Below are 17,787 nucleotides of genomic sequence, written 5' to 3'. Positions count from 1 at the left end.
CCACGTTGCCACTACTTTTCCTTAAATATTTAAGAGTTGGTGCAATTTGCAAGCATAGGTGACCTTACAACACAGCTGTCCAACTAGACTATACACACCAGAGAAACAGACAAGTAAAGAGAAAGCCCCAGCACTTGGTGCATGGAAATAAACGCTGATGAATACATGTCTGTCTCTCTAATGCCTCTCCCCTTCTGCAAGGCCCCTGAGGTAAGCTTAGCCCTGCAATAAGGCATTAAATTAGTAAATAAGTCAGTTTTATCACAGAGATTATTTCCTCAGCACTCCTTCCCCCTTCTTTCTATTCCCTTTGCCTTTCTTACCGCTTCCTTCAGCAGGAATATCAAAATAGATAGCAGACCTCAGGGATATCAACCTTGCTTCTAGGCACAGACATCACAACAAGCAATATCTGACTGTCCAATATGAGGTTCCTGGCTATTTAGGGTCTGAAGAATATTGTGGCTCAGATTTTCTTTGGTACAACAATTACTTCAAGGCCAGGGGCTATCCATTTGCATAATAATGAACGTATTTCTAAAGGATCCTGCAAGAACCTACACACTAATGAGTTCTAGTGTATGTTATCTGAAAGTCACGCCTGCTCTATAAAAATACTTTAATTAAAAACAACCTTTAAGGCTTACCTACTTGTATCTTTTAAATAACAGGCAACGACAGGCACTTGCTTTGTGCAATGGACAAACACATACAGTTTGTTTCGCAGCACCAACTGACTCAAAGAAATTCATTAATTTCATGTTGGACTGTTCATACATGGAAGGATTACAGCAGTCTGGATTTGCAAAACACACCCACATGGTCTAGAAGGGCATGCTACATTCTCTTGCAAAGCTGCTGTGCTGATACATTGATATTTTTCACTTCCTGAGAAGTTGGTATAAATTCCTCAGTAAATTCTTCATTCAGGGTAAAGCTACTCTAACTCAAGAAGCTTTACTCAAGATGGGGAATAGGCAACTCAGCAACCACAGGATTTTGTTAGTTATTTCAACCCTGATCAACAAAAGAACAAGTCTTTCAATCAAGCAAATGACCTAGAGAATTTAATCTAGCATCCCCAGTCAAAAACAGGATGGAAGCACGCCAACCCACCTAGCCTGAAACACTCCAATGCATTCTTTGAAGCTAGATTTACTCTGATGCACGTGTCATTCAACACAACTTGACAGATATGAGAGAGTTTCTGCACATCAGGCAAAGTCATTATTTGAACTTTGTTATCTGCTCTTGAGAAATCCCCTTCTCATCATACCACACAATTATCATCAACCAGAATACATTGGGACGGACTCCTTCAGCAGTAACTGTCTGGGAAGAGCCAACTGAAAAAAAACTTAATAATAACAACCCAGCACACCTCCCTCACAAAACCCATTCAGATGCACTCCATCTGGTTTTGGAGCCACGTATATGCATCTGTATAGCAAGTTAGGTACAGAGTTTACATGCTTCCACACAAGAAAACAGAGGCAAAAAACACCAAAAAGCACAAGCACCAGCTGGACCTCCAAAAGCCACACATCAGCTTCCCCCACATACAGTATGCAGACTTGGGGAAAGTTCTGCACTGCTCTACTACAAGCTGAATGGAATGCAGCTTTGTAATTCTTATGAGAGCCAGAACAGTTGTGCTGCTAGATGCCACAATGCCCTGAACATGAGCTTTAGAGCCCTTCTGAAGTCAGACAGAAAGCTCAAAAAACCTGCTTCTCCTGAACTCAGCAGTCCAGCAATCCAACCTCCAGTTCTCAAAGATCAGACAAACACAGATAGCAAAGCCTCACACCACTACACAATCAACACAAATACTACATGTTATCTCACTCTAATCAATAGAATATGATGTAGATATCTAGCAATATGCTTACAAGAAGAAAAAAGCAAAATTAAGCACTTTATTTCTATACCACAAATGCCAACCCAGCTCCGTGCTATTTCACTTAGACGAGGTATGCCAGATCCATCACTGGCTGGTATATACACACAGATTTCTTGGCAGTTTAAAAATATTAAAGAAAGGTTGACTTAATACCCATAAAATATACCACTATAAAATAAGGTGTCTGTCTGATTTAAAATGAGCTTGCTCTCATTGCCTTCCAGCACAAGTCTTTTATTTCAGTACCAGAAGTGCCTGCTGGTGATTAACTCTATTGGCTCTGGATCACACACACACTTTTTCCAATCAGAAAGCAAAGAACACAAAGCTTAAGAACATCACAGTTTATACTACTGCCCAAATCCACAATAACAGCCAAGCTGTATCGACATTTTATTCTAAAAATATTTTCCCCAGTAAACACAAGCCTAAGCTAAGCTTTCCTCAGTAGCCTCTCCCTGAAAAATACAATAGGAAATGAAATGTAATACTCTATTAAGACTTGTTTTGCAAACAGAAGTGAGAGAGAGATCACCCAAGCACGAAGAGCCATTAAAATGGATCTTACATATATCATTATAAATTTAATAATCTCCATGACGGCTAGAGTTCGAGTTAAAATGAATGTCAGCAAAGCATGACCAATTGATGTTATCCCAGCTGCCACCGAGCCTCACTTGGGGTTATATTATACTTTCAGAGGCCCCATAGTACATGTGCACCAAATACCCAGAGCCAGGAGCAGATGGGAGATGTAGGCTTCTATCCCTGTCAGCAAGCAGAGGCAGACATAATTGCGTATTAATCTGGATGCATCAGAACAATTATTGTATACTTTGGTGTCTTAGGTCCCAAATGTTTTTCCCACTGCACACAATATGCAGTACACAGTCGTATATTTAAAGAAGGGGAAAAAAAAAATAGGAGCAGCTTTCAGAAATGAAATCAATAGAAGGATTTTATTTCAGCTCTTATTGATTTACTTTGGCCCCAAAACACTTCCTTGAAAAAGCAGAAGGAAGACCTTGTCAGCTTATCAGCTGATAGATTGTGCTTGGTGCAACAGAAATACATTTTGGGCTTTGAGATGGTTGTGCTCCTTAAATCTGAGAAACAGCTGCATTTTATCTCATATCTGCAAGTTTTCCTGGCTGTTTTGATTTCTAACAGAGCAACAAAAAAACCACTGTCATTCTGCAGTAGACTTAAAGAAGTTGGGACGCACAGATCCTCTCACCGATATTCGGCAGCATCTCAAACAGCTGGTGGTCATTTCTGCGTCCAACTCATTTCAAATGCAACAAAATTCACACACGTCTATACAAAAAGGAAGCTCTTCTTCACACAAGGCCAAATACAGGGGACTGGGTTTCTGTTTTTAAATCAACACTGGGAAAACAACACAAGTTATATACACAGTACAAGCATTTCAAGTGTAATCATTTGCTTCACTCGTGCCAAAAAAAACAACTTTCAAGTCTCAGTTGTTTGCAAGCCACATTCTTCCCAAGATGGCAACTTCATTTAGGTCAACTTAATACACATCGCCAATCAATTATTATTAAACAACACAATACCACCTTGACACACAAGGCTTCCACAAAGCCCCTGCGCAAAACAGGATCTGTCAGCTGACGTTACCTATGTTCCATTGTGTGTTTTGTGTTGTTTCAAGTCAGAGTCACGTCTGGAAACCATACAGAAATGATAACGTTATCACTGGGACAATCAGGACACTGACAAGCATGCCACATTTCCAGTGATGTTACTGGCCGGATCCCAAGAAAGCAATTTTTTAGCCTCTCTAGTGATATCAATAAGAGTGAAAGCCACAACAAATCAATGATCTAACCAGACTTAGCAAAAGTCACTAGACCTCACTTCATTATAAGCCTCTTCATCAACAACTCTCCAGCATTCTGGGGATTTCTCCCCCTCCCTCACTCACACTACAGTACTCCTTGCAGTATGCTTCGTACACTGCAACGAGTCGGACAGGAAGACAACAATTTTGTGGAAATATCTAACAAGGAAAAGAGATCTGCAGCCGGCTGAGCACAGTTAGCAGCAATTGTAATTGACAGAAGAGTTACAAGAAGCTCTTCTGCCGCTCACATCTCATGCAGCAATTTAAGCAGAAGCCTTCTGCCTTTTGTCACTTACCCTTTTTTGATCTTCCAGTCCATGTGTCACTGGCTTTCTCTTCTGATGCTGGCTGGATTCAGAGCCAGGTTCCATTTCCCAGCTACAAACACTCCTCCGGCCTCTTTCAGCTTTCTCTAAAAATCCATAGTATGAACAACAACAAAAACCTTAAAGTCATTTGAAAAAAAAAAAAAAGCAAGAGTACTCCTTCAGACCTCAGCCACGTTTTTTATCATCCTTCCAAGTTCTCACTTGCCATCACTGCTCATTATCCTAACAGACAGCCAGTCTGTAAGCCTCTGTTCCCTACTTGAGCTCAGATGCAGAATCCCGTTGCTGTGCCTTACAGAAGGATGACAGAGCTGAATCCAAACCCAGTACTTTGTGCCACATTATTGCCCCATCAGCAGCCGTTTCAGTGCATTCCTGGCATGGATAATTTATATGTCAATAAAGGTGTAAATGTGCATTTAATCCACTGGGTTGATATTATCAGCATCCCTCTCTTGGGCCACCTTCCTCCCATAAATCAATGTAAACACTTCACAGCAATAATTGCCTTTTGCACATCTAGCAGGTGTTAATTACGTAAAATTGTCCAGGCACGCTTGTCATCATCTTCTTCTATGTATTCAAACAAACACCTAAAAGAGACAAGGAAAAAAAACATCTTTTACCAGCTTGAATTGAATTGATACTCTTTGCACCAGTGCTCAGACACAGCACAGACACATTTTGACACAGTAATTGTGCATTTTGTACACGTTACACTCTCTACCCAAACCTCTCCAGTCGCTTTGATTCCTGTTTAATGCCTTACCTTGCCTTTGTGGCTTCTTTCACAAAGACACCTGAGAGAGACAGACCTGCGCACCATTACTGAGGCTACACAGACCGATGCCTGGAAGCCTCACACAGTCACTAAGGTTGGAAGAGACCACTGAGGTCATCTAGGCCAGTTGTCAGCCCATCCCCGCCACACCACATGCCTGATTGCCCCATTGCCAAGCATGTCACGCATCGACCCAAAAGCTCTGCCCTCCAGAATCGTGGTTTTGCCCCTACGGCCAAGTTCAGCGCTGTGCCGTGGCCTCAAACCCAGATATGGTGCTCAACCTCCCAAAAGCACGTGGAGAAGGGACATGTGGAGGAGCAGGTTCTGCCATGAGTCCAGAAAGCAACCCTACACCTGGAGCCACAGGTTCCCAGCTCGGCAACCTTAAAGCACTGTGCTCCTCGGAGCAGGGAGAACAAGTTCACACATCACAGCCCAGGATAATCCCCGAAGCAGAACCGATACCAGTCGATTTTCAAACTGAAACACCACGAAAGGTACTTTTACTAAAATAGGTTCCAAAGCAAAACAGGCCGAGGATTTTAATTTTAGGGGCTTTGGCTGAGCGTGGGATAAGCGCACATGTTTAGCTACATGGGTCACACAGCAAGCACCGAAAAACGCAATTCTAAGCAGCAGCAGCACGATATAAGAGAACCATTCGCCCAGCAGCCGCTGAGGAACGCAGCAGAAAGCGGCGCCCGCAGACAGCCAGCTCCCGCCGACAGAGCTCCGGCACCAGCCGAGCAGCGACGGGAAAGGCTCCCGAGCGCTCGCGCGCGGCACAACAGGTAGGGAGCGCGACCGCGCGCACTTCCCACGCCGCTCCCCGCCGCCAGCTCCTCCCGCAGCTGCAGACGGCGGGAAAGCGGCGCCCCGGGGCAGCGCCGTCCCCGCCTGCTCCCGCAGCGCACCGACACGCGCCGCTTCAGCCGCACCGGGACGCAGCCGGGGCCAGCGAGGAGCGGAGCCCATCCCCGCCGCCCGGCAGCACCGGGAGCAGCGCCGTGCCGGAGACCCGCCGGGATGCTGCCCGGCCCCGCCGCGCCCCACGCCCCCCCACGAGTTGTGCTGCCGGCGGGCTCCTTCCCTTCCCGTCCCGTCCCGTCCCGTCCCTCCCCGCAGCCCCCCGGGACAAACTTCAGCTCCTCTCCTCCGGTACCTAGGGCCGGGCGGGCAGTGCCGCGCCCGGGGCAGCGCAGGGCAGGGCGAGGCCGCCCGGCTCCGCCGCTCCGCGCTGCCGCCGCCGCTACTCACTCTCCCGTTACCGGGACAACCGCCTCCCGCCCTCCCCCGGCCCCGGCCCCGCCCCCCGCCGACCACGTGGTGCCCGGAGAACCAATGGCGAGCGGGGGCCGCGGCCGCCCACGACCGAGCGGGAGGCGCTGCCAGGGCGGGCCGGGGTGCGGCCGCCGCGCTCCACCCCGCCGCGAGGCGGCTCCGTCCCGGGGCGCCCCGCCCGGCCGCGTTACAGCGCCTCCCTGCGGCCGCAACGGGCGCTGAGGGTCCGCCCCCCGCAGGCGACGGCGCTGAGCGGCGGCAGCAGGTGCCCGGTGCGCGGCCGCTACGTCGGGCGATTTTGCCTCAAATTCCAGTGCCGGCGCACCTCGTCCTGGGAGAAAGAAAGTCCCCACCCCACAATCCAGAGCTGAGGTCTCTGAGCCGTATCCTCACGCGCCCCTGCCTAGCAGTCTTCAGTCCTGAAGACTCTTCAGTCCCTGCTAACACGGGACTCCATAGACGTACACCTGATCTCGACGGCTTCTTTCACCTGAACACTGCAGCACGGCGCCTGCGAGCACCATGGGGCGCCTGAGCGGCGGAACCTGAACCTTTGGTACGTCCACAGAAAGGAACCGCTGGGGAGGAGCGGCAGTCTGTTTCTGTCGGATCTCTGTCTCCTAAGCCACACTGGTTGGTGTGGAAGAACACCAGGTACCGCCGAGTTAAATGTAAATGCCGTAAATCAAAGATTATCTTCTGTCACAAATTCCATGTAATGCCCTGTTCTCCATAGGCATTTTAAAACATGAGGCTTCCTTTGCAAGCACCTATTTTCTGACACTACAAAATGTCACGGAAAGTTCAGTTACAAAACAGTGGAAGATGCCTACAAATGCTGACTGTTATTCATATTCTTAAAGAACTACCGCTTCGGAGTAAGTGAAAAATAAGTTTCATAGCTGGAAAACAAAACACGAGCAAATACATGCAATTCATCATCTAAAGAATTTAAATAATTCAAGGCAGATAATTCAGCTTTGATCTTCAGACTGTAAAAGTCAACATTTCCTGAGGTGTTCTCACAGCCTTCAGGACACTCTTGAGTTCATCTGTCTGCGAGTCTGCTTCAGGGTGTGGTGAAGCACTGCAATGAAGCCAATGGCTGCAGTGGTAGGGGTGTTCGGAGACTAGTAAACAGGGATGTTAAACTGAAATAGTACTGCTTTCATTAATTTTTCAGGCTCTGTGACATACCTTATAGCTTTTGGCTATAGCTAATCAAATTGAATGTTCAGATAAGTTCTGACTTACGGCAACAAGTTCCTAAAAATGTCTTGTTTTGCCTTTTTAAAATAGCATTTTGTAATGCAAGTACATTAGAAAGAGTTGTTGCTTTGAGGGATAGAATGCATCTTGTGAATCTATTTACTCCTATTATTAGGATCAACCTTGGACATATTAACCCTTAGAGGGGATAGTTTTCCTCTTTGGCAGACAGACACTGTCATTCTTGGTTGGTTTTGTTTTCAGGAGGGCAGTTCAAGTATTAAAGATTTCTTTACAGAGAATAAAATCGACTGCACATTTGATGAATGGAGCAAGACAGATATTCAGTGACTTTGAAGCTGCTTCACCAATTTACTTCTTCTATAGTCTGAAAGCCATTGGGCTAAAGGGAAAGTTCAAAAGTTAAATATAAATGGCAGCTTTGAAAGAAAAGGGGCAGCTGTTGTTGAAGAGTTATGGCTGGCCTATCCTCATTAGGACATGGGTAGGCTGTCTCTCGAAAGAAGTACTTATGTGGATGCCTCTCTGAATGCTGGCAAGGACAGCTGCTTATTTGGAACAATCTAGCGTAAAACCATGTCTCTACAGCATTTCTTCTGAACTGAGAATGTGTTTTACAGTGCCTTATGTTTAGTATTTGAAGACAACCCTCACAATCAACTACCATATTGCTAGTGAGCACCTCTCTCATTCCCAGCACTGTCACTCTACTACCATGAAATACGCGTCTCCTCAAAGTAGCAAATGTATCCATGGCTTGTGTCCGTGCACAGACCGCATCAATCATTATTACAACAAAATCCATTGGCAGGGGTTTGTACTGATTGCTGTAAGCCATTGCCTCAAAGTTTACCATGACTCCCATACTGCTTACACAACCTGCTCGCTCCTTTAACTGGCACATACGTTCTTTCAGAATATCAGGATTTCCTAGCAAGTAGCATCTTGCTATGCTGTAATTCCATCAATATCAACGGCATTATTCTCAGCTAGTACTTACTGTGCATAAGGGCATCAAAACCTTGGTACTGGCCAACGTGCTTTAGGATAAAACAGAGGCGGTAAGACACAATCTGCTCATGCTTAATCCTTGCTCTGGCAGGTAAGGCTAAAAGCAAACATCAGCTGTTCTTCTGTGTTCCCAAGGTCTTCCCTGAACATCTGCCATATGTGACATTCTTAAAATTCTCTCTGCTGTTACTGTCTCCTGGGCCTCTGAAGCCTGGCTTTGGTGTCTAATTGGAAACAAACCCTTTGTCAGGCTTTCAGAGGAAGTGGAATGTACAAACCTCACACCACGCCTCAGCTTGCAACTGCGTTGTCACGGGAGGATTCGTACTTGGCGGTGGGGATACCGCTAACCATGGACAACTTCACCATACAAAATGCTTATTAACTGCTACTCCCTGGAAAGAAAAGCCAGCCAGCTTGAGTTCACTGAAGACCTGGAATACCTCTCATGATTTCCAAGACAGAAACCTTTATTTTGCCTGAATGGGGCACCCCAAGAGTGTCTAGGGAGATCAACATCCAAACAATTTCTCCAGAACACATTCTCCATCTCTTCTTTTATCTGAACCGAATCTGTCTTACAAGTTAGTCATCCAGCCTGTTACACCGCAAAAGGTTACAGACTGCATATAAACATGTTTAATGAAGCTGAATACTGCAAGTATAAGCAGCAAAACCATTTTGTTTATTTAACATTTACACACACTCGAGTAAAAGCTTCTTAAGTTTGGTTGGCTAAGCTTGTTTTTGAAAGGGACCTAGAAGGCTGAAAAAATTAAATAAAATATGCATAACAACACAATCATTCACGTTAACATTCTAGTTTAGTAAATGATTAATTTTCCTTTGAGGAAGAAGTGGTGTTAAAACAACTCCAGTCTAATATCTAGTAGTAATTTTACAGTCAACTAAAAATTCGGGATTATATCAGCATCATGCATATGTAACACAGGAAAAACTTTAAAAGGAAATCTGAATAAAAACACGCTTATTTGAGTATTTGAATACAGATTCAAGCTAGCAACCCTCCATAACTGACTTGCAGATATCTGTCTGTGTAATAAGGAGGTCACAAGAGGCTTCTACTGACATTACATGACTGATCTGGAAGAGCAGGATAGTGACACAACAGCACCACAAAAGAATTATTCTGAAATAAGCTGGCTGTGGTTGGAAAGGGTCATACAAACTCCAAGAGGATGATGAGAGATGCAATATCTTTTTAAAAAGCCATGACTAGAAGCTCTGTTTTGGACAACCAGATCCTGGCCATCACAGATGTTTTAGATGAGCTTTGAACACTGGTTTGGTGGTGGTGTGGGGGTTCACACTGACAGAGCTCTCTATCCTGCTCGTTAATAAAGGTCGCAGTAACAAAAAGCTTTACCCGGATGGGAGCTGTGTGAGCAGCACTGGAGAGAAAACTTTAACCTTCTGCAGAAGGTCTGCCTTCTCACAGGCTCAGAAGACAGGAAACTGGACCTTTCCTCTTGGGGAAAATGAACACCACTATGGGGAAGCCTGGTATGGCTTAAAAGAGCAATCGTGAATGCCTGAGAAGAAAACAACTTACTGCAAATTTTATTTCATGGCTACAACAGAGAGGGAAATTCATATCTTAGGAAGGGAGGACTTTCCGTACGCATAGCAAGAAGCTGAGTTATCTTGTGATCCTGTGAAAGCAGAAAATACAGAAACAAATGCAGATGTTAGGATAGAGAAACCAGTTCCATCTAGGAAACAAATCGCATGTTCTGAAAGGAGTGTGTTATGCCAGTTATTCTGCAGTCTGAAACTCTGTAAATCTGATAGAGGAACTTCTATTTCCTAATACAAGCTTATGGAGAGTTGTATGACTCTTTCAACGCTTATGCAGTTCAGCTGAATTTAACCAAGGACCACATTTTCGGGGAGCAGTGAGACAGAGGAAGAGATTAAAACTTCTGAATTTTTTTTACATTAACTTTAATTTAATCATAGAATCATAGAATCATAGAATTATTAAAGTTGGATAAGACCCTGAAGATCATCAACTCCAACCATCCAATTAAACTACTAAGTCCATCACTAACCATGTCCTGAACATCACTGCACTGTTAATAATACCTCCAAGCAGAGCGACTCCACCACTTCCTCAGGCAGCCTGTTCCAATGCTTGATAATCCCTTATGTGAAGAAATTCTTCTTGATATCCCACTTAAACCAACCCTGGCACAACTTGAGCCTATTTCCTTTGAATCCTATCATTGTATGGGAAAAGAGATCAACCCCTGCCTCACCACAACCTCCTTTCATGGAGTTGTAGAGAGCCATAAGGTCTCCCCTGAGCCTCCTTTTCTTCAAACTGACCCATTCCAGTTCTCAGCCATTGCCCATAGATCTGTGCTCCAGAACCCTCACAGCTCCATTGCCTGTCTCTGGATGTGCTCCAGGGCCTCAACGTCTTTCTTGTAGTAAGGGGCCCAAAATTGAACACAGTACTCAAGGCGCAGCCTCACCAGCGCTGAGTACGGAGGACGCCTGGGCACACTGCTGTCTCACGTTCAGCCCCAGATCCTTTTCCTCCAATAATTAAATTATTACATTAATTATTAAATTAATATTAATCAATATTAAAAAAATATGGGCATTTGCAACCTCATGTTACCAGTGCATCACATAAAAAAGAATTTGCCTCGATCCTAAGCGAACATATTGTTTCAAAGACCATGGAACAGGTGAGCTAAGGGAAAGAAGGAGAGAGTTGTGGGTTCACAGTTTTTCTTTAATATTAATATTTTGCACTTCTGTAATCCCTTTCATCTAAAATTTCAAAGCACTCTACAGACATTAATGAATTAAGCCTCACAGCAGTCCTGAGAGAAAAGGTGATGATTGAGAGACTGGAATTCAAAGAGATGAATGGATAAAAGTGGTAAATGGCATTCCTAAAATATCAAGCAGTGCAGAGCATATGGAAAATCTGCCATTTTCCTCTATTTCCACTATTTATAGCGTATGCACCTGCAAGGCAATTCACTGTACTGCAAAAAATTGTTATGGAATGTTTACAGTCGTTTACAACTACTTAACTACAGACAAAATCTGTCTGTATACTGTTTTATCCTGCAGCAGAAACAGACAAGGAATAGATCAGATTGCAATAAACAGATTGTTTTGAGCATGTTAAATTTACAAACGCAACAGATTTTCCAGAGCACATTTGTATTGAAATTGATTTGCTTTACAGATTAAAAAGTTCAGGACTGTACTATCACCTGGAATTCTGTTATTTATTCTGGTGCTACTGATAACACATTTTGATTTGCCAGCCAGGATGCTTGGCATTCTCCTCAACCTAGCCATGAATCCAAGCAGGCAGAGACGGTCTGAAAAGGCTCCTGACTTACACCTTTGTTAACTATCTTGATGGGGGGATTGAGTGCACCCTCAGTAAGTTTGCAGATGACTCCAAGTTGGGAGGGAATGTTGATCTGCCTGAAGGAAGAAGGGACCTGGATAGACTGGATCAATGGGCCAAGGTAAACTGCATGAGTTTCAATAGGGCTGAGTGTCAGGTCCTGCATTTTGGTCACAACAACCCCAGGCAACCCTGCAGGCTTGGAGAGGAGTGGCTGGAAAACTGCCTGATGGAAAGGGACCTTGGCATACTGATGGACAGTGGGCTGAATATGAGCCAGCAGTGTGCCCGGGTGGCCAAGAAGGCCAGTGGCATCCTGGCTTGTATCAGGAATGGGGTGGTGAGCAGGACCAGCAGGACCATCCTGCCCCTGTGCTTGGCATTGGTGGGGCATTGGTACAGGGCATTGGTGAGGCCTCACCTCGAGTGCTGTGTTCAGTTTTGGGCACCTCAGTACAGAAAGGACATGGAGGTGCAGGAGCAGGTCCAAAGAAGGGCAACAAGGCTGGGGAAGGGCTTGGAGAATATGGCCTATGAGGCCATATACAAGGCTGGGGAAGGGCTTGGAGAATATGGCCTATGAGGAGACTGAGGGAGCTGGAACTTGGGGCTGTTCAGTCTGGGGAAAAGGAGGCTGGGGGGGGGGGGGGGGGGTGCTTAGTGCTCGCTTCCAATATCTGAAAGATGCTTACAGCGAGAGTGGGGTTGGTCTCTTCTCACTGGTGACAGGACGAGGGGAAGTGGCCTGAAGTTTCACCACGATAAGTTTAGGTTGGATATAAGGAAAAATTTCTTTACAGAAAGGGTTGTTAAGCACTGGAATAGGCTCCCCACAGAGGTGGTTGAGTCATCATCCCTGAATGTGTTTAAAAACCGTTTGAATGTGGTGCTCAGGGACACGATTTAGCAGAGGGCTGTTAGAGTTAGGGTAGGATGGTTAGGTTGATGATCTTGAAGGTCTTTTCCAACCCAAGTGATTCTATGATTCTATAATTCTGTGATTCTATGATTCTTAGCTCTTCATCACAGTAAGTGAAAATTGTTAAATATTTTGGCCCAATGAATCAAGGCCAAAGTAGATGAGCCAGGTCAGGCTACACATCGGTGAAAAATCTGAAATACCTTAATTAAGACCAGTCGAGTCAGATAAATGCTCAGCTGCTCTGAACCAAACCCAATCTGAGCACAGAGACCACAGAACAAGGAAGGTGTCTTGGCACTCAGTGGAATGGAGGCAAGGAAAATGCACAGTATGCAATACATTACGATGCACTTGCTTCTGTATGGCCCAGCCAAATTGCTGTGCCTTTGCTAACCTGACAAGTTTTGCATATAGTTTTCTTGTTAGCTAGCTGTCATGGTTTTGTGATTTTTTGGTTTTTGGTATTCCACATCATAACATCATGTGGGGCACTGGGACTTTAACTGTCAATGCTCAAGTCCTGGGTACCTGCCCTGAAGAGAAGAAGAACTACATTCCCCAGGGGACCTTGCGGTCAGGGAGAGGAGGTTTAACTCCTGGCAAGGTCACTTGAGTTCTCTTTCTCACCTGCCCTTCGTCGTGGGCGCTGCTCCCGTCTCCCTGCTGCTCAACTGCACTGCGCATCTCACCTCAGCATTGCGGTGAGGCCTATCCACCTTTCGGACATTCTCTCTCTCTCATTATATTTGATTTATTAGCTTCCATTCTGATTATATTGTATTATAGTGTGTTATCTTGCATTCCGATAATATACTTAGTAAATTAGTTTGTTTCTCCTCAGATCGGTGCTGCTGTTTTAATTATTTTAGGGTCCCCTGTTTCCTTTTTTTCCGGAGGTGAGGATCTGCGGATCCCTCCGCCCCGCTCGTCACGGAACCGGGCCGAACCAGCCCATAAAGCGTTGACACTAGCAGAATTTGTCCTAAAGGATGTGAAATCACATGCAGTAATAAAAATGGCATCTTCCAGGAAGCATGCAAAGCTTGGGGACACATGGGGACATGGGAATGGAGGATGTGAGCAAGTATTAACTGAATTCTTGCAACTTTCCTCCCCCTTTCATATTTTGATTGGTCACAGATACATTTTCATTCTCAGTTCTCCAACCTGTAAAATGTCATAAGCAGAACAAGGGAAATTGCCTTCCATAATCTAGGAAGAATTTGTGCTGTAATCATTTAATGAGAGATCTCTCTTGATGTACAGCTTTCATTCAATGGAAGAGTCAACAGCCATGTTAAATACATGTAATTTCCTAGCTCAAAAGCTCTCGCTGTCCTGGGGTATTTGGAAATAAACTTCTTTGCAATTCTGATTTTTTTTTTAAGGGTTTGGGGTGGGGCTGTTTTGTAATTGATTATTCATACTCTGAATAGAGGTAGAAAGCTACAAATATGTGCTTACAGAGAAAAAGAGAACAGGTTTGCACCAATCAAGAAAACCTGGACTGAAGAAGTGAAATCTCATTTCACACTCTCTGTAAAAAGCAAACAGGTAAATAGATTGCGAAGTATAGGCACACATACACCTCATGTAATTTCATCTTCTGTTTGCATTAAAATAGGCAGACTTTTGTACTCTGTATTAATTGTATGTTACTGGACCAGAAAGAGTCACATAGATTTGGTCATTCTCCACAGCTGAATAATTTAGACGTTCTATTCATGTATGAGAAAGACAACTATTCAGCACATCTATCTTTAGTTGCCAAGTATGAGTAAGCAAAACTATGTCCCAGAAAATATCATATACTTTTTAACATCTTTTGAAACAGAGCTGCTTATGCACTAGCAGTTCTTCATCAACAGAGTCTGATTTTTTTTCATGTAAAAACTCTAACTAACAGTTTTAACAGCAACAAATAAAATTGTTTGGTCAAGACACCACTTACCCCAGTCTAACAGAGCTCAGAAGACCATGGCCTCCTGCATCAGCTCAGCAGACTCTTTAATCCAGACCTAGAAGCACTGAAGATGGAACAATCTCAGGTCTCAGCTGCAGTTACTTTGTTTCAATGCATGGAGGTATCTTTGGAGTGTTCCAGCGTTGAATTCTTCCCTTAGACCACAGAAGCGTGGGTGCTCAAACTCCACATCTCCAAATAATGTCTAATCCAAAAGGAAATGTGTAAGGAAGCCCAAGGATGGCCAGTTCTATCCTCATGACAGCAGTGGCTTATAAACTGTCTGAGTTTCCTTTTTCAGCTTGCAACACGTTCTTCCTGTGCTGTCTGTAAACAACAAAGAGTTTTTACCAAATTTATAAATCCAAACATTTAGATACTGTGAAGATCAGAGTTACAGCTTAAAAACAGTGAGTAACACCTTTCTTTTTTCATGCTACACATTCAAATCCAAACTAATTCCACATTTTACGTATCTACTCATTTACTACTAACACTGGCATCATTGTTATCCCATATTTGTAAGGGAGATGGTAAATGTGGATTGCCTTTGCTTGTATTACTCACTCAGACAGTGAATGCTTAATTACAGTTTAAGTATTTCCATGATACTGGCACTACCAAGTTCAAATACCTGTTCTAAAATACAACTGATGCTAGAAGTTCTGCTCTCTCAGGTGTCCCAGACTGGCCAAGCAGACTCAAGGAACTCAGACATCCACTGTAGAACCACCTTCTTTATGGGAACTGCATACAGAGACCAGGTAACTTAGACCATGCCTCCCTTCCCCACTCCCCAATTTCTGTTTTTTTGGGTGTTGTTTTTTTCTTGTTTTCTTTCATTTTCTAGGCTGGGAAAAGAATTGAGCAAAGAATGTCTTATGACTGTTGACCTGAGACAGTCTCCTGGACATAATCTGACAGCAGGGAGCAGCAAGTCCTTTTCAAAACCAACGAAGCAAGAAAATGCTGCTGACTAAGCTACTGTGAGAGATATGGGGGAGACAGATAAAAAGGTGGAGGAGGACTGATGAAACCACACCTTAACCTCACACCTAACATTCTCGTAAAAGAAAGTAACATATTTTCAAGGCCATCACTTTATGACAACTCTACCTTAACTAATCCTCATTAAAAAACAGACACTTGTCTGCAGTCAGCTGCCTTCTTACCCCATGGCTGCAGGGTTTTTGCACATGGTGCTATGCAGCTTTGGATTATAATGGCCTCTGGTAGCCTTGAAAAACAAGACGGCATTTTTACGAATTTGTCTCAGTTGATGTTCTTCATCTACTGGGGATACATCTTTTCAGTAAAAGGCCATTGCCTGGGACACAGAAATGCTGAAACGCTTGCATGCATAACCGAGCCCCTGCATTCCCTAAATAAAACTGTCTCTGCACTAGGAAAAAGAAAAATGTTTTTTTTAACCGCCAGATTATGTCAAACAACCTCTTGTGTAGGTCTAGGCAACAAGATTTGTCAGCCCACACTGGCTGCAAGTTTATAGAACCTGAATGATACATTTGGCTGAACTCATTTCGCAGGGCAGAGGCAAGGCAGAGATCACCCAGTCCTTCACAACTTAGCAGGAAGGCATAAAAATGGCATCTCTAAACCACTTAGGGAACATCAGTAATCTGAAATAATTTAAAGCGGCTAATTAAGCCCAGTGGTGGATATATACCATCTGGTTATTTTTGTTTCAATGCAGACAACACAAACTAAAACATGAAGTATGGAACACAGACAATGCTTACTCAGTGGGGAAAACCAGCACCACCACAGAGGCGATGGCAGAGAACCATGCAGAGAAAAAGAAAGGGATGAAGCAGCTATAGAGGATCATTGTAAGCTTCCAGCATTGTGCCAGGGCAACCAGACCACAGCAACCTTTAAGGGGACAAAGTGAGGCAGTGTGGGGCATGTGGGGACAAAGGACGAGGAATGCTGCTCAGTGATAGTGGTTCTCACATCACTACCTGTGAAATTAGTGGTGGTGCTACTACTGATGCTCCTGGAATGTTGTGTACAGTACTGGGGCAGAAAGGCTTCAAGGAAATATAAAATAAAGCAAAACATAATGACAGACGAGATGGCTCATGAAGAGTCAAAACAAAGAAAAAAAAATGATGAAATGGGATCACATGCTTTAGGGGAAGGGCCCACAGTTAAAGTCTATTCAGGATAAAGAAGTAGATCAAGCTATTCCTTTATTTCTAATAGCTTTGAAGGGGTAAGTTGTTATGTTCATGTTCACTCAAAGCTGTCCAATGTGAGGAGACAGGTTACACCAAGGTCTGTTATTACCCACCTCACTTTTACAAGAAAATACACAGGAGTCTCCAAATGTAGCATCACAGTCTATCACAGCTCCATAAGCCCCAACAGCACTGGGCAGTTCTGGTGCACTGACACATATTCGAGGCTGGAAGCAAAGCTTCTCAGAGAATGAGCCAAATTGATAATAAACTCTGAAGGAAACTCTGGAGTTTTTACTTCCAAAGCATGTAGTCTTCGCAACATTTGGTGTCCTCGAACTTCTTGTTAACCTTAAAGCCTTACTATTGAATTACTGCTCAATATGAGAAAAGTCGGTTGAACCGAGTTGTACACAACTACCAAACAACACACGTGACACTGAAGTCTTGTACAGAGGACATTTTTAAAGAACCAGTTATAAGCAAAATCAGTCTTTCAAACTCTCATTAGGATGTACAAAATCATGTTAAAAAAATTAAAATATTTAAGTTCCCCATGTCAATATTAGAAACAAGGGAGATTTTTCAATCCAGTGACTGTCAACAGAGGGGAGAAACTGAAGTATAAGACACCAATTCCTCAGGACAATCCTTGCCAACATTCAGTAATTTAACTTTCCCCAAATGGACAAGGATTTCAGTTTCCTCACTCGGCTCCTCAGTGAGCAACTCAGTACTGTTATAGATTAGTATGTACACTGTTTTTAATCCAAATTAAATTTGGATTAATTTTTTTGTTGTTGTTTGTTTCAAATAACACTCTCAAACCATAAATACTGAAGGTCTCAGTTTCTTCACAGGTTACTGCTAAATTGCTTTGAAACAACCCCAAGTAG

At 43.9% G+C, this 17,787-nt stretch overlaps 1 protein-coding gene across 2 annotated transcripts in view; it reads right to left on the bottom strand.

The window, feature by feature from the left end:
* NAV2 (neuron navigator 2) overlaps window positions 1-17,529 on the bottom strand; it is a 319,464-nt gene extending 301,935 nt beyond the window's left edge. The window contains exons 1-2 of one of the 2 annotated variants that reach the window (XM_042882665.1): window positions 14,679-17,529; window positions 4,067-4,692 (exon numbers count right to left, since the gene is read on the bottom strand). In XM_042882665.1, the coding sequence (XP_042738599.1) occupies window positions 4,067-4,141 (75 nt within the window). In that variant the 5' untranslated portion in view covers window positions 4,142-4,692; window positions 14,679-17,529. The remainder of the gene's footprint in view (window positions 1-4,066; window positions 4,693-14,678) is intronic. The other variant, XM_042882667.1, reaches the window with a different exon arrangement.
* Between the last annotated feature and the right edge of the window lie 258 nt (window positions 17,530-17,787).

Source organism: Lagopus leucura, unplaced genomic scaffold, assembly GCF_019238085.1.
Source record: "Lagopus leucura isolate 7727_CA_CO unplaced genomic scaffold, USGS_WTPT01 Super-Scaffold_100035, whole genome shotgun sequence".
Lineage (NCBI taxonomy): Eukaryota > Metazoa > Chordata > Aves > Galliformes > Phasianidae > Lagopus > Lagopus leucura.
This window is presented reverse-complemented; position numbering and strand designations above follow the sequence as displayed.